The sequence below is a fragment of the Lepidothrix coronata genome, unplaced genomic scaffold (genome assembly GCF_001604755.1).
Source record: "Lepidothrix coronata isolate B3197 unplaced genomic scaffold, Lepidothrix_coronata-1.0 Scaffold1, whole genome shotgun sequence".
Taxonomy (NCBI): Eukaryota; Metazoa; Chordata; class Aves; order Passeriformes; family Pipridae; genus Lepidothrix; species Lepidothrix coronata.
In genome coordinates this window covers 1,889,435-1,911,660 of record NW_016690181.1, presented here as the reverse complement: position 1 = coordinate 1,911,660, position 22,226 = coordinate 1,889,435, and the positions used below count along the sequence as shown (strand labels likewise).

At 43.3% G+C, this 22,226-nt stretch overlaps 1 protein-coding gene across 4 annotated transcripts in view; it reads left to right on the top strand.

Moving 5' to 3' along the window:
* Positions 1 to 22,226, top strand: part of MAPKBP1 (mitogen-activated protein kinase binding protein 1) — a 102,695-nt gene that overhangs the window by 21,474 nt on the left and 58,995 nt on the right. For all 4 annotated transcript variants that reach the window (XM_017811606.1, XM_017811622.1, XM_017811620.1 and 1 more), the window contains exon 3: positions 7,572 to 7,663. In XM_017811606.1, the coding sequence (XP_017667095.1) occupies positions 7,572 to 7,663 (92 nt within the window). The remainder of the gene's footprint in view (positions 1 to 7,571; positions 7,664 to 22,226) is intronic.

The window sequence follows — 22,226 nt, the reverse complement described above, 5'->3', positions numbered from 1 at the left end:
AAAGAAATTTAAAAGTGTATATTCTATATGCATATACAAAAGCAGGGGAACTCATTGGATACAGACATCAACTATAGAGCTGAGTGTTTTTGTTGTTTGTGTGCTTTTGTAAGTTAAATATTCCCTGCAGTTAATTCCAAGTCAAATATCTCCTGCAGTTAATTCCATCCACTCATCTTCAGCCCTCCCCCCGCCAGACCAACAATGAAAACCCCAACTCCCAAAAAAACAAACAGGCAGAGGAACCTGGGCCAAAGCCAGACTTTTGCATGTCAAGCTCTAGTGCAAGATGAATATTTCACAGCTGTGTTATAAAGCCCTGAAATGAAGGCTTTGCAGTGGAAATGCTGACAGCCCCTTAAGTAGAACAGTATACTGTAATTAGTGCTCTGTGTTTAATGTGCCAAACTAAGCTCAGCAGAGCTAAATGTAAAACTTCAAGCCTTTGTTTTTCTGCAGCAGTAACAGATCAGACAGTGTGTTCAGACGGTGGATTAGAGCCTACAACGTGTGCGCTGTCCCTGGAGGTTAGACGTGCTTTTTTGCCGATGGGGCTCGGGGGCAGCAGGAGAGAGGTACAAACAGGACCAGCTGTGAGATTTGGCGCTCTGTATCAAGTTTTACTTATGTAAGATAGACAGCTATTTCTTAAATGCTGACGCTGACAATGTACAGCTACATTTTCAGCATTTTCACGTATTGGGTGCCAGAGCGCATTGATACGACTTTGCTGTTGTAGCAGCATGGAAAACATGTTGGAGTGCATGCAGAGGTGCTGAAAACTGAGAGCAGAATATAGAGAGACAGACGTGAAAACCACAACATGTTGTGAAACTCAGGCCTGATGTTGGAGCTCCCTGTGTCAGTGTATTAGACAGAAGAGCATTGGGGTCTCAAGTCAAGCAGTAAGGGCATTTTTTTTTAAGGCAAAAGAACAGATGATTATGTAGCCACTCCTCTGGCAAGATGGTTACTTAGTTGCAACTGGTTACTTGATGTGCTAAGGAAGGCTTTTCAAAGTAACACTCCTGAGTTATGTATCTCAGGGATTTCTGTGTCCACTGGTTTTTCAGGAGTGCGTGCCTTTGGACATACATTATTAATATGCCCACTTTCAGGCAGGAGAGGGATGAGGGCAGGCTCATTGTGCAGTGGATGATAGATGAACTCTGATGGATGTTGTCTTTTAGTGCTGACTCGATGCCTCTACTTAATTAAATGGATTGAAATGTTAACTCTGTTATACGCAGGCCCATGGGAAGGCTTTTAAAATAGAATGTCTGGTTGTGAACATTTGTTGAAGTAGCCATTGTGGAATGGAATGGAATGGAATACTTGTGGTGCAAGAACTCCTTCTGAGGATGCTTCTGTTCATGAATAAGTTCTCACAAAGACATGGAGAGGAAGGGGCATGTTGAAATCAAACCGTTAATTCAGGAATAGGATTTCCCTCTTCATAGGGGAGCAGACAGGAGAGAATGAGGGATAAGTTTCCAAATGCAAAGCAGCAGGAGTTCTTATCTGTGACTTTGCTGAGCAGGGCGACCTTTTTGTTGTTCTTTGTAAATGATCCTAGATGCCAGAAAGGCAGATTGAGAGTAAGGTATTAATGGGGAAAAAATGGAGAACAAACCAGACTATATTATTCTGCTCTGTAAACACTTCCTGTGACCACACCTGGAAAGCTGTATGTAGTCTTGGTGTTTCTCCTTCATCTCAGGAAGGATATAGTGGACTTGGAAGGTGGTTCACAGAACGGTTGAAAGATATGAAATGGCTTTTAGGAGAGCCATAAACTAAGTGAAGACTCTTGTACTTGGAACACAGATGACTTGAGGTGATAGAGTAACTCTTTACAAAATCATGAGCCACCTAAAGGTGGTAGGTGAGGGCTGACTATTCACTGTCTCTTCCTGTACAAGAACTGAGGCACACCAGATCTATGGAGTTCCTTCCCAAAAGATGCTGTGAGTCCTAAGCTTCTGTAGGCAGAGTGGATAAGTTCATGGTAGAGAATTATACTGAAATAAGTTAAAACCTGAGACTTTTGAGACTGGAAGACTGATGGGAGGTGACAAAGAATTAAATTTTCTTTCCCTGCTCTTAAACTTTATCGGTACATTTCTTTATGATACTGTTCTTCCTGACTTTTCTCCTTCACTTACGACTGCAAATGCAAACATGAACCACGGCTAGATATTGGTCTCTGATCCAAGATGGCCAATCTCATGAAGTTTCGAGCAGATGTACCTTCTTGGTGGACATGGTTTTCCCAGGCTGTAGCCTCCTGCCTAATGCCGTAGATACTTGGACATATGGGCAGCTCTGTACAGTAACCCCAGTTTTATCCCCTTGGTTGTCATTTTGAGCACCAGAGAACTGCATACATCCTCTCAAATGCTTTGCTTCTTTATTTCCATGCTTAAATAAATTGTGCTTGTAGAGAATGATGAGATTTTGGGCCCAAAAGAGAAGGTAGAGAGCAGGAGGTGAGGTGATCAAGTCAGAAAACTCTAATTTCTTTAGCATATGAATACAGGAATGAAGGGCTGAAATACTACTGAACTCCTGCTTAGTCATTTGCTGGTCTGGGGAGGATGATGGAGTGAGTAGCAGCACCATTCAGCCTACAGTTGAAACTCTTTGAGGGATGCCTGGTTAAAAATGACTTTCTCTTGAAATTTTCTTTTTTTCTCTTTCTTTAAGAGGAAGGCAGACTGGGAAAATCTGCTCGTGGGCAAACAGGCACAGATACAGGAGCTCCTACCCGGCAGCAGTGGTTCAGTAGTAAAACAGTGCAGCTGTAGGGAGAGTACCTGTGAGCGCAGGTCAGGCAGGACTGTCACTGTGACTGGGTTGTCCCTTCTAACACCTGTTTTAGTGGAAATTATTGCTGTGTTGGCTGTGTCTACTACTGCTTTCTAACAGCATGTTGGCTGGATGTGCAGCCCGCAGTGTTTGCCTTCTGTACCTGCTGTGTGGCTTTGCAAGTATAGATGGTCCCAAAGGAATGCGAACAATGAGAAGGAGGAAAGTGTTTGCAGGGGGGTGAAGTTGGTCCCAAAGGAATGCAAATGATGAGAAGAAGGAAGGTGTTTGCAGGGGTGCGAAGTTGGGCTGATCCTTGAGAGATTTCTGTGTTGTCTTTCTGAAAGGATTAGTAAGGCAGAGATGGCATGGCTTTTTCTCCCAAGCGTCGGCTTTCCCCACATGCTGTGCGGGACCATGCCTGATGAAAGCAAGGTCTGCTCTCAGATACGCCCTTGGACTTTCAGGTAGGATTGGACTGCAGTGAAGCCCCTCTCTCTGGGAAGGCCTGACTGCCATGAATACCTGTTGGTACCTCAAGTCCTGCAATTCAGGGCTCTGCTGGTTTGGTCCTACCTATCTGGCAGTGTTGGGATTTGATGTAGAAGGAACAGGGTAAGTGATCTGCTTAGACATTAAAATTTCTTCACACATTTGTGCAACTCGAAGTAGCCAAATTTAGATTTAAGGCTGTAAAATAGATAAATATCAGGTTTTGCAAGACACGTGTTAGCTGCACAGGTTTTGGTGCCTAAGAGTGTGTATTCATCTTCCAAACTTGAATAAAAGTTGACCTTACAGGAATGGAGATGGAGTGGTTACAGATGGCACAGTGGCAATGCAAGGTGAGCTGCAGAACGGTGTGTGTGGATCGATCCAATAACTTTTGCAAGTCATGTAGAGAACCTTGACTGAAAGTGCCAAATACTATTAATAGAAGCCTCGAGATGAAGTAACAAATGCAGATAGCCAGCCTCCTCTCCTGCCTCTAATTTAGGTACACAAAATGACAGGTTTAATCTCACAGTTGTTTCCAGGCTTGGATGAGGATGGTGAGGTGGCCCATTAATTGCCTGTGACGGCCTGAGCAAGCAGTGACATATCTCATGATTGTAGGATGCAAATTGGGCCAACATGGCAGCTATTGGTAATGCACCCAGTATCTCAGATCTCCCCGTGGTTAGCTCGGATCAGACTTGGAAATATGTGTCAGGGCACTTATTTCTGATTGGGATGTTCTGAAGTACCACTTGGGAGACCTGTATAAATGGCAGTGGTTACAGCTGTGTAGGACTTGGAGACTGCCCTTACCACAGGAGGAACTGGGTTCTTACCTTGTTGTAAGTGGTGACTTCAGAAGTGGGATAATGGCAGACATGTATCAACAGATTTTCCCTTTACTGACAAATCTTAATTCCAGATTAGGAAGTTAAAGTTGATGTACTTCTGCCCTAATTAATTGTATTAAAAATTTCTTCATTTTAGCTGGCAAGTTGAGAGGAATCCAGTTCATACTGTGTTGTTAGCTATTGTTTTTTCACTCTGAAATGTTTTTCATTCTGCCAAGTTTTGTGACAAGTGACTGACTATTTCTTGCCCTTACGTGACCTAGTCTGGAGGTTGGTCATGGGGATAAAGCAGTGGTGTATTGTGGGTAGGATGGTGGGAGTGTCATAAGTGTCATAAGACCACATTTTAAATTTATATGCACTCCTTTTTGATGCAAGTTATTTTAATACTCAAGGATTATCCATTGGATAGGCTCGTAGGGTTGCTTTTTGGATTCTTCAAATTAGGTATTTTTTAAAGCTAAGACTTGGAGCAAAAGAGGGAAAGCCTTTTCCAGAAAGTTAGTTATGGGTCTCTGTATACAGGTATCTGTTTATGTGGCACTAGGTCTGTCAATACCAGAGGTGTGGCCTTGATAGTTGTCTTTTTCTAAAGGAAGGGGTGATCTATTGGAGGCCAGAAGATACTCACTGGCTGCAGAGTAACTGGACAAGAAAACTGAGCTACTTTTATGTCAAGCTATGTGCTGACCATAGGAGAAAGGCAGACTTTCCACCTCCTAGCATAGCCACAAATTGTCTATTGGCAAAGCAGCAGGGGACCTCCACAGACTCCAGAGTGAGAGAGGAAGGTGGAGCAAGTGTGACATTTTGCTGTTGGTAAGATTAGAGTGTCCAGACAAACCAGGTGGTGCTCCTGTTTGGTTTCTCTTCCTCTTAAAGACTCAGAGTAGCCAGATGTTTCCAGACCACCAAGTGCAGAGTGGGCTTTGGAGGTGTACCTGGATTGCCAGTGAAAGGGATAGTTTTTCTTTTACCTGGCTTTGAGTTTTCTGTGGCATTCCCCAGGCTGGCAAACAGAAAAACAAACAGAAAACAAGAAGTAGAACATGGTTTTCTGCTGCTTTGGCCTGCTGGGCTGGCAGTTGCCATGCCAGGGCTGTCTGGCATGAGGGAATGGAGGAGGATGTAATTAGACTGAGTAGGATAAGGGAGGAAGGAACTGTCCCCTCCAAAACAAGCTGCTGTTAAGGTCAGCTCAGCTCAGCTGGGGTGTAAGACTGCACACTGAGAGGCTTGATAAATGTCCTTGCAAAGCAAAAACATACCTGTTGGTGAAAGCAGGTTGCTGAATTGCTGCTGAATATCTGCATAGCCAAGGTCAAGCAGTGTCTTCTTGGATAGGTACAATTACAGTCAGCCGGAGCTAAAGCCTGTGCTAAGCAGTGTAATCACAGCATTGCTAAATTGATGTTTGCTGACAGCATCGAGTAATTGGTACCTTATCTAGATGGGACTACTCGAATGGCACATGTCTCTTCCACTTCCTTCTTCCCTGTCAAAGATGCGGTTTCTGTAGGAATTTAAACTTCTCCTAGTTTGGGAACTGCTGATATGAGGTAGAATCTCAGCAGTAGAAGCATTGAGTTCTCTCTCTGCATTTTTGAAGCTGCTTTTAAAATAAATGTATTTTGAAGTATTGTTAACAAGTGTGGAAGAGTAAATATCCTCCTAACCTTCCTCACTTCTCTCCCCAACCTTTGCATTTTTGTTCCAATATTAAGTTGAAACAAAACTATTTCCTTTCTTTACCGGTGGCTTTGTAAATGCATTTTTAATTGTATCTTCTTACTTAACAAAAATCCAGTGGAGTTTTGTAAAAGCCATGTTTTCAGGAATACTCATTTTGAAAGGGAAGGGGACAATTTGGTGTTTTATCATAATGTTTTAAAATCTCTGGGGTATATTATTACTAAGAGGGAAAAAAAGACCAAGTTGTTGCAGAGATTAGGATATGAATCTTCTACTTTCCATGTCACTGGTTTGAAGGCAGGCCAGATTTAAGTAGCTGAAAGTGTGGATGGCTCATGTTAAAGTGGTTGAAACAAGGTGGTTCTCTGTGTGGGGTTACTTCTGTCACCTTATCTTGTAACCTGAGCCATGAGCTCAGTGAGACCTTGTTTCTTCACCCTACAGCTGAACTCCTCAGATCTGGTAAGGCATGTGGTCAGGGTGGCATGGGAAACCTGCTCCACCCCACCTTTTGTGCACCATGTTGGTATAAATATAAGATGTTAGTCTTCGGGGCAGCTATTAAAGATAGTAGTAATTATTACAATAGTAACTTCTTATGCTGCGTCCATGCCCTTAGGACCTTAACCAAATATACCTTAGATTACGATAATTAAAAAGAGAAGACTGTGACCCAGTAAAATACTTGAGTTTGGCACAAACAACAGTGCTGAAGAGGAATGTATGCAACAAATATATTAGAAATAAAATCAAGCTGTGCAAATATAAAGGAAAGAGAATAATTTTGTGTTGGTCAAAACAGCCCCGGGGCTGAGAACTGGTTTGTGCTCAGAGGTTGAGTCCTTTAATGCCACAGATTTTGTGCAGTGTAATCCCACTGCAACCTTTTACTATGGGTTAATTGCTGAATTCTAATGCTTTCCGTGCCAGAGAGCACTCACCAAAATATTAGGTCATGTCCATCTGTCACCCTCTTCCCATTTTGTTTTTTTTGCTTTTATCGGCTTCTTGTCACAGAGGTCTTTGTGTCTCCCGGGTAGCTCTTCCAGATTGCATTTGTTTTCCTAAAAATATTTGAGATCTTTGCCTGAGGGGGCTGCAGGGCATTTTAGGTTGCTGTCTCTTGCATGGGTCATTGGTATGCAGGCTTGTGAATGTTTAAGGTGATCTGTCTCAAGATTCCGGGGAAGGGATGCCCTAGTCCACTGGTTGTGGCTTCCAATTCAAGCACTGTGGGAAAAACTGACTATTCAGTTCCTAGGAATATGAGGCTGGGACTAGGCTGAACCACCTACCACTGGATGGAGGAGACAAAGAGAATGGATCAACCTGGAAACTGTTCATGAAAGACCGAAGTTCTAGAGATAGTGGTATCTCTAGAAATATCCAGAGATAGTGGTTTGTTGCTCTTACTAGGAGGATGGGAATTTGCGGTCAGTGAATGTGCATCCCAGCTTCTCACCAGTCCTATCTGCTGCTTGCAGTCTTCTGTCTTTGCCACGCTCTGGCAAAGAGAAAGCAATAAGTGGATTGGTAACTCCTTCTCTGTACGCCAGTGGTATTTTGCTATGCCTGTTAAGTGGGGTTGCTTCTGTACCTAGATGCTTCTCAGTGAATTTCTAGGAGCCAGTGTGAACTAGACCATTAGCATTTGTGCACAGCTCTATTTGAACTGCACTCACATTTCATGATACTTCTTGTTTTCTTTCTTGCACGCACTAGGTGACTTTGGAGAAAGTGTTGGGCATAACTGTGTCGGGAGGAAGAGGATTAGCCTGCGACCCCAGAACTGGCCTCGTTGCTTATCCGGCAGGGTGAGTCACTAACCACATTCTTCAAAGCTAAAATAAACCAGGACTGATGCATTAACATAAAGATTCAGGGTGTTTCTGCTATGGTCTTATATAAGACAGCTATTTGCTGTTCTTAAAACACCAGACAATGATGCGAGTCAGCACTGTTAGCGTAATTGGCAAGGGAGAGGGATTGCATTGTCAAGTTTTAATGGGATCCCTTTTAATGGAACCACTCTCCTTCCTCTTGCTCTAAGATGGAAGTTAAATACATTTTGTGGGCTTTTAACTATGTTCTGTAGCATTGTGAACTTACACATAACTCAGTGTGATTCTCAAGCCAGTAAGTAACTATTGGAGCAAGTGATGCTTTCAATGAATTGACAAAAGCCTTCTTGTATGTGCCCTGCAATTTATGACTTACCAAGTTCCTCATTCAAATGTGAGGAAAGATTTCAGGCTTACAGCCTGAACCCACTTGAATCTGTGTGGATTCTCTGGAGTGCAACACATCTATCAACTGTAGCCTAGGTCCAAATAGAGATATCCAGAAGGAGACTTTGATGGAGAGCAAAAGAGCTACTTCTAGAGAGATAGGTGAGGGCTGGAGGGTCTGCTGGGTTACAGGAATCAATATGAGTTTGGCTTTCTTTGAGCTTGTTCATTCTGCTGGTCAACAAGCTAAAGGAGAAGTCTAAGGGCAGTCTCAAAGTAGTGTTGCATGGACATACTTTTAAGACATGAAAGCTGGAATCAGAAAAAAGGAACTTCCACAGCAATTGTAGGTGATGTTTTCAAGGGTACAAGAAACACACTAGCAACATTTAAAGATTCTGTGTTTCTGGCTAGAATGAGAGATGGAGTCAGTGAAACTGGCTAGAAATTTTTGCCTGTCCTGGTGATATCCTATTTCCCAGAATCACATTGTTGTGGTTGAGGGGACCTCTTGAAGTCATCTGTTCCAACCCTCATGCTCAAGCAGGGTCACCTATAGCAGGTTGCCCAGGACCATGTCCAGACAGCTTTTCCGTATCTCCAAAGATGGAGATGCCACAATCTCTCTGGACAGCACGTTCCAGTGTTTACTCTCATAGTAATACAGACAGAAGAAAAAAAAGTACACCATGTGTTTACTTTCTGCCCATTGCCTCTTTTTCTGTCAGTGGGCAGTTTGATATCCACATCAGTGTTTGACAGCATCTTTTATGCTTGAACTCTTTGGAGCCAGGCAAATATATTCTAGTGTGTGTTGCCTCTTCCTCTGCATCTTTTCTGACATTGAATACGTTCACACTTGGAGAGGGCAAGGAGAGAGAAGAAAACAAATGCAGTACACAGATATTTGGGGCTTTTGCATAGCTGAAGATAGATTAGTTTTGTTGATAGCAATGTCCTCTGATGAGCTTGTGCGTACCTGACATTGATTTAATTAAATGTGAATACACCTGGGGATTCTTTTGGTTAATTAAAAGGTTATATGGTTCCTTAGGGCTTTACAGGGAAATTCCTGTTCTTACTTGTTGGTGGTAACATCGCATGGCCTGGGCAGGAAACCTGCCCTGTCTGGGCAGGAATATAGTAGATGTATGTTGTAAAAGATTAATGGTTTATATGAGTTGCTGCTTTTGTTCTATGTCTGGCCTGTTTTGTGATGCTGCTGTGATTTGCTGTAGTCAAGGCTATCTCTAACAAAACTAGCATTAGTTAACGAGTCAAGACATGAGTGAGGTACTAGTGCAGACCTTACTAAGTTGATGCAAGTTCAGTTTGTTGTTTTCAGTTTCAGTTTGTGCAGTTTATGTTTTACTTGGATTTTTTCCCCATTCTGATTTCCAGTTAATTTCTCTTGATTTGCAAGAATCCTGGCCTTTCTGGCTTTATTTTGTTTGTTTATGTTTGTTTATTTTGTTTCTATTTGAATTTCACAGAATCACAGAATGGGTAGGACTGAAAGGGGCCACAGTGTGTCATTTTGTCCAACCTTCCTGTTCAAGCAGAGTCATCCTAGAGCACATTGCACAGGATTGTGTCCAGATGGTTCTTGAATATTGCCAAGGAGGGATACTCTACAAACTCTCTGGGCAATATGTTTCAGTGCTCAGTCACCTGCACAGTAAAGAAGTTTTTCCTCATGTTCAGGTGAAACTTCCTTTGCATCGGTGTCTGCCTGTTGCTTCTTGTCCTATTGCTTGGCACCACCAGGAAGAGCCTGGATCCATCCTCTTGATACCCTTCATTAGTATGCTTAAATACATTGATGAGATCCCCTCTCAGTTGTCTTTTCCTGGGACTGAACATGCCTAGCTCCCTCAGCGTTTCCTTGTATGAGATGCCCCAGTCTCCTAATTGTCTTTGTAACCCTCCTCTGGACCTGCTCCAGAAACTTCATGTCTCTTGTACTGAGGAACCCAGAACTGGACTCAGCGCTCCTGGTTTGGCCTCACCAGGGCTGAATAGAGTGGCAGGATCACCTCCCTCAACCTGCTGTCAATGCACTTCCTAATGCACCCCAGGGTACCATTGGCTTTCTTGGCCCTCAGGGCACACTGCTGGCTCCTGGGCAGCTTGTTGTTCATGAGGACCCCCCAGGTCCTTCTCTATAGCACTGCTCTCCAGCAGGTCAGATCCCAGCCTCTACTGGTAAATGGGGTTATTCTTCCCCAGGTGCAGGACCCTGCCTTTGTCATTGTTGAATTTCAGACAGTTCTTCTCTGCCCATCTCCAACCTGTCGAGGTACTTCTGAAGGGCTGCACAGCACTCTGGGGTATTGGCCACTTATCCCAGGTTTGTGTCACCAGTGAACTTGCTGAGGAGGTACTTTGTCCTTTCGTCCAAGTCACTGATGAATGAATTAAACAATACTTGGCCCAGTATTGAACCTTGGGAGACACTACTACTGACAGGCCTCCAACTAGACCCTGTGACACTCATTACAACCCTCTGGGATCTGCTATTTGGACAGAACTGTCCATTTACTGGACATCAAAGCTACTTACATGAGTCTGATGTAGCAGACAGGGTATGGCTTATGCACAATTGGCTCATGACCTGTCCATGCAACCTGGTCATCTTCAACTGTGCTCCAGTGATTTCCTCAGCCCACTGCTCATGTACTGAGGTTTTGCAATCCTGACATGCAGATGCTTTGCTCTTCCAGTCTGTCCAACCCCTAAAAGCTGAATTTACGTAACAATTCTATATTTTCCTAAGAACACTTTCAACATACCTAGATTCATTTGGTTGAGATCAAAACAGTCGCCCTAGGCATCCTGACTTCATCCACATTCACATACAAGTAACTGTGAATGAGGACTTGTGCATGAGAAGCCTTGGTGTTCTTTGAGCATAATCTTAACTTGGGTCTCTGGTTTGCCTAAAGTAATTTTTTTTAAAAAAAGTGATTTTTTTCCTGAATTTTCTCTTTCCTGGAATTTCTGAATCTCCTGGGAAGTTTCTTAAACTGCTGAAAGAAGCAATTCCCAATGCAACCCAAACTCATTTCAACTCCTTAGTGGTGCCAAAGAGCTGTGTTACATTATTTTTCCTACTCTTCTCACTGGCTTTTGCACCTCTTCTCCTTTCTCCTCTTTGACCCTAATGAGGCTTCCTCTCTGGCAGTGTGTGACAGGAGCTGTGCTGATCCTGGTACTTTGACCCTTTTCTTGTGGGATGGCTGTGTTGTAAGAAATCGTTTCTCCATGTCTGACGTAAAGAGCTAAACAGGCCAAGTGCTTCAGATATTGTAGGCCACCACTTTCATATAAGGCTGTTGTCTTGGGAGATAAGACAACATAGGAGAGAAAATTGCATCCTCTCCAAAGGTCTTGCATCTACTGACTGCACTTACCTGTTCTTAGGCTGGCTATTTAAATAAACACAAAATTGCATAATTGGATCTCTGTTAGGGTTATGGAGTGAGTAACAAAGTCATTCTTGCAGGGAGAGTGAGTGGGACAGAAATGTACTACATTTTTTACTTCTTGTGGCAGGACTAATGCTCTGTCCTCCTTTGCTTTCACTTCCCCCCCCTTTGCATTTTCCATGCTCTTCTCTCAGTTTATTCTCTTTTGCTTTTATTCTTTTTTTTTTTTTTCAGTAGCTAGTTGAGGCTCTGTTTCCTAGAAACAAGAAGGGAAACAAAACTAAGGAAATCCTCTGAGGATGACTAATATTAAAAAAGAAAAAAAATGGATTGTGAAATGTCTATCATTTAAATTTTAGGCCAACTGCTAAGATAGCTTTAGTCAGCTTATCTGCTTTTGGGTTTGGTGTTGTGTTTACTGTTGTTTTTTAAGCCTTGTTAGGTTGGCGTGACTGACTGATTTATTTTACTTTTCATTGTTCTTCTTTGCTTGGTTCTCAGTTGGTCATGATAACTGGTTGGGAACCCGATCTTCAGGTGATGCACTGGCCTGCCTGTGCTTTTTGTTCCGTAGGAGCAGGAAAGTAGTACTTGTGCTTTCAGTGTTCCATGTCTTTTAAACACTATGCTGTTCTGTTCTGGTCAGCTGAAGCATCTCTCTAGCTCTGCTCATCAATTTTGATTCACTCTGATAGATTTCAGGGATTTTTAATGTTAGTGTTCCTTGCTGGGAAAAATGGTATTTGTTATATAGCACGTGAGATGAGTTGATCAATCTCAACCTGCTTATTCTTTCCCCTTTCAGCTCTCTAGCAGAGGTCTTTACTTACAGCAACTCTTGCAGACACGGGTTTAATATAGAGAATTCTCTCTGAGACATAGTGAAATGAGTTTCTTTGGCTTTCTCTCAGAAGTTACTGTAGCCAGGACAGATACAGGTCCCTGGCTAGCTCTGTGTGTGCACATAGTATGTTTGCTGAACAAATGATTTGGATGCCCCCATATTCTGTCCCATTTCAGAATGAATCACCTTGTTCGTAGATAGGAAGAGAGGAATAATAAAAGAAGCTTTATGATCAAAGTTAAAATGAAGATACTGAGTCTTTTTTTCCTGCTGTGTTTTGCCACAAGATCTTGTTGAAGAGTTAGACTTGGTCTTGGTTCAGCTTTCTCACTTTGATTTTTTTTTTTTTTGTGAGATAGGACAACTAATATTCAGAAGTGAATAGCTGTATGAGTGTTCAAATCAGAAAACTGCACAACTGTCAGGGTCAAATTTTATTTTACTGCTGCTGTGCTGTGCACGCTGGATGTCAGTGCAGCAGCCTCTTGTGCCAACCTGCACTGCAGCAGCATCCAGCCACAGTGTCATCTTCTTGTTTCACTGTGTCTTCCACTGTTCCACGCCTCATCCTCAGCTGATTTGCAGTACCAAGTGGAAGCCACTTAACTCTGTCAGCCTTTCTGAGTCATACCTCTTCTGGCTCCTTGTCTACTGATCCAAGATGTGTCAGGTCCTGTCTGCATCACAGTGAGGGGAGGAAGAGGGTGAACAGGAAATGAGTGAATTGGTTTTAATCCATCCAGAAGCCTGTGCAGCATGTGTGGAGCTGTCTCACACAGCTGAGTGGTAAATCCCACTGAAAGAATGAAGACTTTTCTTTTCCAGAAGTGACTGTTGGTTTGCTCCCAAATACCCCTTTCAAGTTCTGGTGGATAGGCTGTAAGGCTAAGTGGTTTCCAGCCCATCCATGAAGTCTCTTGTAAAGTTTTGATCATATTTTTCCATCATTATATAGACAGATCACTAACCAATTTAATAAATTATCAGCTTAGGGCAATTTCCCTTTACCTTAAGCTGCATATAACCCACAATGGAAGAATAACATTTAGGATAAACATTGTGTAACTTTACCAGGCATGATGTTGCCTTGCTCCTTCTTTCCTACTAGAAGTGGAAGGTTTTGGTCAGTGATGTACAGGAACTAATTATGAGAGGCAAATCTAGTAGATGATTGACGGTGAATGAGGCAAAATGCTGTTCTGAACTTACGACTTACGACCATTGTGGTCAGGTTAGAATGGATGGTGACATGGACAATGAAATCCTAATTTGTAAGATGACAAGTATTCCTGCCTTATTTCAGAGCCTGTTTTTATTAACTAATTGATCACATTGCTTGGATGCCACAATGGTAGTTGCTTTTGTTCACAGAAGGAATCCACTTCCTTACAGAGTCATTCTACCTGTACACAGTACATGTGCAGCTTGAGCAAAGCTTTACTGCTCTGTGCAGGTATGGTTCTTTACTAGTTTTTTCCTAGCATAAATACTAATGGGCTGTATCCCAAATGCAGCCTGAAGTGGTATAAGGATATTGAAATACTTGAACTGCTAGGTTGCCAGTAGATATATTCAGTTCTGCTGGTGCTCCTTCCTTCAAGTTTACTTACCCAAACCTGTGAAAGAGAATTTCTGTGCTTTCTTTCTATGCTCTTTTCTAAAAGAGAATCCTGCGGTTTTGTAAAGACTGTAGAAACCTACCCTAAAGTGAAGAGAAGGTCCCCATGTATGGTTCAAAGCAAATTTCAGCATCTTTGATCACAGCAGAGGCAGTTTGCTTTGTCTTCCTTGAAATAGGACAGTTGCCTTTCAAGGATTAGACCTCTTTCCTCTCCCCATCTCCCAAGAATCTGGACTGTTGTTAATGCATTTCTTCTGTGAGGCTACTGTGCTTACATGGCATCTGGGGAAATTTTCGAGCTGGCACAGTTGTGGTGGTAGACCCAGAGACAAAGATAAGAAAATTCTCTTGACAGAAATCATTAGATATAATTCAAATCTATACTGCCGATTGGCTTGAGCTGGGGCATTACAACCAAACCAAACAAAATTTTCTGTGCCAAAAGTGAACAACACCAGGTTTTGGCATCCAAAAAGATGATGAAAAGTAGACAAACCCTTCTCTTTCCTTCCCAGCAACAGCAGATTTCTCAGAAGTAGGGATACTTTGTTTGACTCTCAAATCTCCCTGTCTTAAATACCCACTGGACAGAAAGGAACATATCTGCACTGAGGCATGTAGACCTGAAGTGTAAAATACTTCCATTCACCACTTGCCCTTTTTAATCTAGATTAGATAGGGAGGGTGGGCTGAGGAAGGCTGATGTGGTCTTCATTTCTGGCAAGTGAGCAAAGTCTTGTCTTTGCACTTGGGACAAAAGAATGGAGGCCCCCTTTGCAACAGCGCTTTATTCTCAGGCCAAATAATCGTAGCTGATATTTTAATTTGCAGAGGTGGATTTCAAGGGGCTATGGCCTCTCCCCTGCTCTTTTGCTATTGACCCATGACATTCACAAGTAACAGTTATGAAGTTCTGGAGCAATTGCCTGCTTCCAGTCTTGGTAGCAGCTGGGTCCAGTTCTGAATCCCCATCTTTGCACTGAGGCTGTGCCTGATGGACTAGGAGCAGTCTTACTTGTGTGAGCTGTTTATGTCCATACAGCTAGGCAAGAATTTCTACATTGGTTTTTGCTTGATCTCCCTTTTTGTGAGTACTGGAGGCTCTTCCACATTGAATCCACATTTCTCTAATAAAACTGCACCTAAAAAGTAGAATTGTTTGCTGAACACTCATGTATTGATCTAGTTCAGCTCTAATCTCACTTGGTTTGGCAGAAGAGAAGATGAAGAAACAAATGAAGCAATACTAGCGATCACCTAGAGCTGCAGGCAAACATCCTTGGTCTAAGCCCTTGGCAGAATTGGAGTCAAGCCTGTCAAATCGACTTCCAGGCAGTTTTCATCAACCAGTCCCCAAGTGTGTGTATGGGGCTGCTTTTGATCTCTTGTCTAATTAGTCTAAATATTTTACCTTCAACAAACAATGGATGGCCCAACATTTGGTAGAATCTTAAATAATGAGGTAGCTGCAAAGCTGCAGACCCGTTGTAAACCAGAAGAAAAGGGAGAAAAATAGGACAAACTCTCAAAATAGCTGGACAGAAAAGCTTCTTACTAAACCTGAGGGACGCTCTGTCAAGTCTGCCCTAAGTGCTCCTGTCTGTGCTGCATTGAAGACTGCAGCACTGGGGTTCTGCCAGACAGCTGGAGGGAAGGTGTTGGGAGTGTGAACCCCTAAGTCTGACAGCTCAGCTGCTGGCTGGAAGTTAGTTAATGCCATCTTTGACAGCAGTGGACTAGCTCTTGTAGGGGACTGTGGGAATGTTGTGGGACGCTAGGCTTCAGATCCTGCATGATTTTTACCTTGTGTCACACTTGGTATTGAAAGACTAGTCAGGGCAGTGATGATGTTTGGTGTTGCCAGGTCCCTTTGAGAGAAGCTGCTGTTCAGCTGTACATAGAGTGCAGTTCTCCTGTGCAAAGAGCTTCTGGTTACTTCTCCAAAGTGCCATATGTTAATCCAACCTTCAAGTTACAAGGGGGTGGGTCACTGTTCTGTAGCTGGCTGCTACAGCCTTGGGACAAATAGAGATGAAATGTGATGCTTTATCCTACAGTTTCTATTTGAGGATCTGGCAGCAGCAATAGGTCTGATATGGCATCCTCCTTCAAGCCTCCAGGTATGAATGTGTCTGTTTATTCCCTGTGTTTCAACAGAAGCCGTGTGATATGAGCCTTTTCCCCCAAAACTTCCCTTGTGCACTCCACTTTATCTGGGGTGAGCCTGTACTCATCCCTGCTTCTGATTCCTCCTTTCTGTCAGGCACCTGGGAAAGACTGGACTCTGCAGCTGAGCTCTGTGTAGGAGTCTGCTGCTGCACCTTTGTCTTGCTATAGAACCCCCTGCCCAGGAGGAGCAGCAATCTGTACCTACTCTTGCAGCCTTTCCAGTGGGAGGACCCACACTGTGACAGGCAGTACTCACTCTCTACACTCAAGGGTGAATCAAAGTTGAAGTCTGGTAGTCCCTTTGTAGCAGTTTGCTGCTTTTTGTAAGAAAAAACCCAAAACAACGCCAGCCAAAAAACCCCAACCAAACGGCTAAAAGCCACAACAGGAAGCCGTGGCTTGATTAGATTGCCAGATGGTTTTTGATGTTTAGATTGATGGGAGAATTTTTCAGGGAAATAGTCCAACTGAAATGAAAAATTTTGGGAAATGTTCTACAAATTTCTTCACAGGAATTCTGTAGAGAGAGGAGGGAGTATATGAGTGGGAGCAGGTGCCTTCTCCCAGAAGGTCACCAGAGCAGCCTGAGGCTCTCCTTAGGATGTGGGAAATGCTGCTTTCAGTTGAGCAGAAAACTGGGTTTAGTTCAGAGGTGAACTGGTAGCTCTGATCTTCCTTCCCATTCCCACCTTCAAAATTGCAGGGTTGGGGGCAGGAAGATTATAGAATCACAGAATTTGGATTGGAAAGGCACCTTTAGAGGTCATCAGATAACACACATCTGGCAGTGAACAGGGACATCTTAACTAGACCAGTTTTCACAGAGCCCTGTCCAACCTGACCTTGAGTGTTTCAAGGGATGGGGCATCTATGAGCCCTCTGGGCAACCTGTTCCAGTGCTTCACCACCCTCATTGTAAAGAATTTCTAATTTAAATCTATTCTCTTTTAGCTTAAAGCCATTAGCCACATTTCCTATCACAGCAGGCCCTATTAAAAAGTTTGTCTCCATCTTTCTTGTAAGTCTCCTTTACATATTGAAAAGCCACAACAAAAGTCTCTGTGGAATCTTTTCTTCTCCAGGCTGAACAACCCCAGCTCTCTCAGCTGAGAGAGGAGGAGAGGTGCAGGAGAGGCACTCCAGTTCTCTGGTCATTTTTGTGGTTGAGCTCTGGACCTGCTCTAACAGGTCCATGTCTTTCCTGCACTGAGGATTCCAGGGCTGGATGCAGTACTCGATGTGGGGTCTCACCAGAAGAGTGTTGTTCTGTATTCTGTTATGTTGCTCTGTATTTGGAATGATACTGAGATTTTGTCTGAAGGACAGGAAGACTTTTCTGAAAAAAGCCAGCAATGGAGAATAGGCAATGTGTTGTAGAGCATGGGGAACAGACTTTATTTCTTTCTATTTTTAGTCTGTCACAGAACTGGATGGTAGAGAAAATCACTTTGCTTCTCCCAGCTCACACCTTTTTCTAAAAATAAAAGTGACTTTTTTCTATTTTCTCCCTTACAGAGCTGTAGATAATAGGAGCTGGGTATTAAACAGATGACTATATTTCCAAAAAAAAAAAAAAAGACGGTGTGTAAGGTCCTGTCTCGTACACCAATCCTGACCTGTGCTAGTCTGGACACTCTTCTCCCAACACCACACGCTAGCCATCCTTCAAGGTGGTAGAGTCCACAAAGACACGTTGTGCTGGTTTTTAGAGCCTCTGCAGTGTGCTGCTGCTGCTGCTGAACGTCACACAGCTGGTTCCATGAATGGGACATGAGCTCAGCTGACGTTGTGGTAGGTGTATGCATAGAAAGTTAAGGACGTGATTATGGCAAAGAACACTAGATGCTGCCAACTCTACTCCTTCTGTGTTCTCCTTTGTACCTGTTCCAAGCACTGAGCAAGCCTGATTCTTGACAGAGAGAGGAGAGCAGAATGGGGCAGTGGTGGAAAGAAATGCTCTCAGAATGGTTTTGTAGAAGGAAATCAGATGGAAGTTGTGTAGGCATCTCTTCAGTGGTATATCTTGTATTTTCTTTTGAACATTAGAGTGCTTTTACATACAATTTCTTTGATTACTAATTACCTTTGAATTCTGACCCTTCAGTACCACAGCGTGGCACACAACTGTGTTAACTATAAGCAACTTTTGTGCTTAACTGATGGTGAAGTTGGGTATGGTTTTTAGTATAAGAATGAATTTCAGGACCCTTATTCTGGGCCAAAGAAGGCTCCTTGCTTGCACTGTGCATGCAGGCAATATGGATGTGCTCTCCCCTCCAGTGATGGAAATCTTGGAGAGGGGTTTTCTTTCTATATGTGATACTGCAGTGGTGTGAGTGAGCTGTGAATAAAACTGGGTGGTGTGGGTAGGGTAAGTCTAGTTAGGTAGCTTCTGTCCTGCACTGTCTCACAGAACTGGTGTGGCAGGTCCAGGCACTGCCTGTGCAGTGCTTCTTGAGGGGCCAGAAGTATTAGCTGAGTCCTCAAGAACGTTAATATTAGTGAAGATTCTAGCTGTTGCCAAAAATGTTAGTGATGAAGAAAGTGAGAGCAGGGAAATGGAAATGCTTTAGATTTTGCAAGGCTGCAATGAAAATTCTTGTCACAGTAAAAGCACTTAACTGTCCTTGAAGCTTCCCTATGACGGATATTGGAGACTGCAAGCAGGGAAAGGTGGGGCTTCTTGAAGAAATCCTCTGAGTTTGTTGCTGTTTGGGTTGCTTGACAAACCATATTAAGGAGCACTATACAGTACATTCTTCTTACTGCTGCCATCTTAGTTCCAGGGCAAATATTTCAGTTCTCTCAAAAGGGAAGTGCTACCATGCTTGTCACAATAGGTATAGCAGTTGCTATTTTAATGATTATATTGATCATATCTGACTTTAACCTGCCCTAAGAGAAATCCTGATTGTCCTCAATCCTTGGGTATGCCAATTGTACCAACTGGATTTTTAAATTGGCAGGCAAATTAGTAATAATCCCATGTAGGTGGCTGTTTTGTTACCTTGTGCTTTGATCTCATTAACTAGTATGTGAACGAAAGGGAAGTTGCTATTTAAAAGAAAAAAGGAGAGGGGAGGGTGGTGGGGAAGCAGTCCAGGGGTGAGGGTCACTTGCAGTTTATGTGCAAAGAAATTGAAGCAAGTGAATAAGCACATCTGCTTTCTTTAATAACAGAGCTAAACACTCAGGTAGAGCTTTGCAAGTGGGAAGCTTTGACAGATTTGGAAAGCTACTGCGTGCTAGTGAAATAGGGAAGAGGAGTGTTTGCAAAGCTCTTGCTGCCTTGGCTCTTTTGGAACATGTAGGCCTTTTCTCAGCTTGAAGCTCTGCAACCCACTGGGGTTTGCCCACTGAAAAAGGAGGGGGATGGCATAGAGCTCAAGTTCCCAAAAGCCTGTGTGCCTGCAGGTAGCAGCCTGCTCTCTTCTCTACCTGCTCTGTATCTCTGCAGCAGTTACACCTCCTAGCAACCGGTGCCTTGGTGCAGCAGCATGACTTGCTTGTGAGCCAAGTCCTGAGCTTGCATAAGAGTGTGTGGGGGGGAGGGAGTGGGGACTGAATAGCAAAGTCTGGGATGAAAATGAGATACCAGCCGCCTCAGCTGAGCTCCACCCTTTCTGAGAATCTCAAAACAGGCACTGTGTCTCCTGGCAACCTTGACACAAATCACAGAGTTTAACTTAAAAGAAGCACATACAGTCCAAACGATATATCCTATCACCAGGTATGAACAACAAGGAGTCAATCCTTTTCCTCTTCCTGGAAAATCTGGCACTGTAAATGGTCTTGGGTTTCACTCAGTGTCAGAAGGCAATGAGTTAAAGGTGAAAGAGCATCATGCTAGAATAGCTAAGAAGTGCCAAGAAATGGTGTATTTTGTTTATTATAAGCATGCCTAGAAGTGCCCTGACTATTGCTTAGGAACCAGATGTAGGACTTGGCCCTCCCCTCTGGGCTGTGCTGGAAGCTGTGCCCTGCAACACGCACATGCATTGGCCTGTTGTGCACCTGAACCTGGTTCTTTCAGCTGACTGAGCTGATACCAGCCAATTTCTTGCCTTTGGAGTCAGTTGCTATGCTTTTGCAATGCTGACCTAATGCTTCTTAGTCTTGGGCTCTAAGGTCACAACATTTCTCTGTGACAAGAGGAAAGATAAAACTTGATTATATCACAGTTGCTTCTGCTTCCAGGAAAACTGTCTTTTCAGATCTCCTGACAACTGATACACATTAGGTACTCTGAAGAAAATTTTCAGTGCATTTAAAATGCTGTGTATTATGCTGTGATACAGGCAAAGTGGAGGTAAATGTTCATCTTCCATTAAAGGCAGAGCTGTCACAAGGCTTCTAAAAAGATAACATAGGCAGAATTAAACTTTGCCAATCTGGCAATATCTGAGCTGTTCTCTCTCTGAGAAGCAGGAGGGCTGGGACAGGGAGCTGGCAAGAGCTCTGGATATTTGGGTCTGGGAGCTGCAGCAGGCTTCCCATGCATTGTGCCATGAGCAGCAGTTGTGGGGAGAAGCAGGCTCTCCCCGTCCCTTCTTTCAGCATCTGCCAGCCTTACCTTGTAGGGCTCTGAGTAGGCAGGGTTGGCAAGAGGCTTTAGTGCCTTTCTGTGGACCTGGCAGCCTGCTGCCTGAGGCAGCTGTGAGCTTTGCCCATGCCTAGAGGAGTAGAAAACTGACCATTTGAGCAAGTGATTCTTTAAATCCATGCTTTCGAAGAAGCAGGTTTGGGGTTTTGCCTTTTTTTTTTTTTTTTACTCTTACTTTTTTTCAGAGATACAACATGGATTATGCTTACTGAAGCATTCAGTAGGAAAAGCTGCTCCAGTTTCTTTGTCGCAGTGGGAGATTTTGCTGCCTGCTCTGGAATGCAGGAGAGATCAATGATGGGTCGATGGGCACTGGAGGAGCCTTCCCAGAGCCTTACCCCACTTGTGACCATCCTCCCTAGGGAGATGGTGGTGGGGAGGGGGCTGGCAGACAGAGACTTAAATTTCATTACTTTTTGTTTTGCTCATTTGATTAATGCCACTTTAATATTGGCTACATTTCTTGCTCGTGGTAAAACAGCTAAAGCCCTGAGGCCTAGGCCATGAGCTGTCATTGCCATGTTTGTCTGCCCCAGATGATTAGTTTGATGTATAGATCTTTCTCCCTGCTCCTGCGTTGCTCAGGCAGAATGAGGGAATACTCTGGCTGTGCATGCTGCTGAAAACAGAGGTGTTAGCCAATTGCTTGCAAGCAGGATATATTTTTCCTTCGGGACTTGATTTTAAAAGAAGACACACATTCAGCTTTTGAGGGTTCATGGTGTGTTGGGAACAGCTCTTGTAGAGAACTCGATGCAGACCTGAAGTGTAGAGCCAGATTTCACTGTGTAAGCCCAGCTGGGTCTGCAAATCTCTGGAAGAAGCTGCTTGCTCCCATGTGGGTACCTGCAGAGAGAGCTCCCATCTTCTCTTGTTATACTGTTGGGCTGGAGAGCTGAATTTGCTCAGCACTTGATGGCAGATTTGATTATTCTGCAGGAATTTTATTGTAAACTTTGCTTCCATATCTCTTTCTTGCCTTTCCCTCTGAACTGCTCTTTGCCTGTTTTTTTTATTTTTTTCCCCATTTTTTTCTTCACCTTGTCTTTGTTTGCACTCTCTTCTCCTATGTCTGTCCATTTTCTTTTCTCTGAGGCCCTCCACTTGGCCTTTGTTATGCTCACAATTGTTTATGGGAAAAGAAGAAACACCCTTTTATACGGGCTGTGTACGAGTATAAAAAAACCCAAAAAATTATTGTTAGTATAACTGAATTCATAACACTCCAATTCAAGAATCATTTTACTCTACCGCTAATTATTACAGAAAAAGAAGGAATAATAATGCATTAGGATAATTTTATACAGAAATGTCTCAATAATTATGATAATGCAACTAGAACTGTAATAAATTTGTGTGTTTCTGGTTGGTTTTCCTGGTGTTATGCTTCCTTGTGGTGTTCCTTTGGATCTTAAAGTCAGTCGTTGGGGGTGAATCTTCAGCTTTGTAGCCCTTCAATACTGGGAAGAGTATTATGTGGGTGT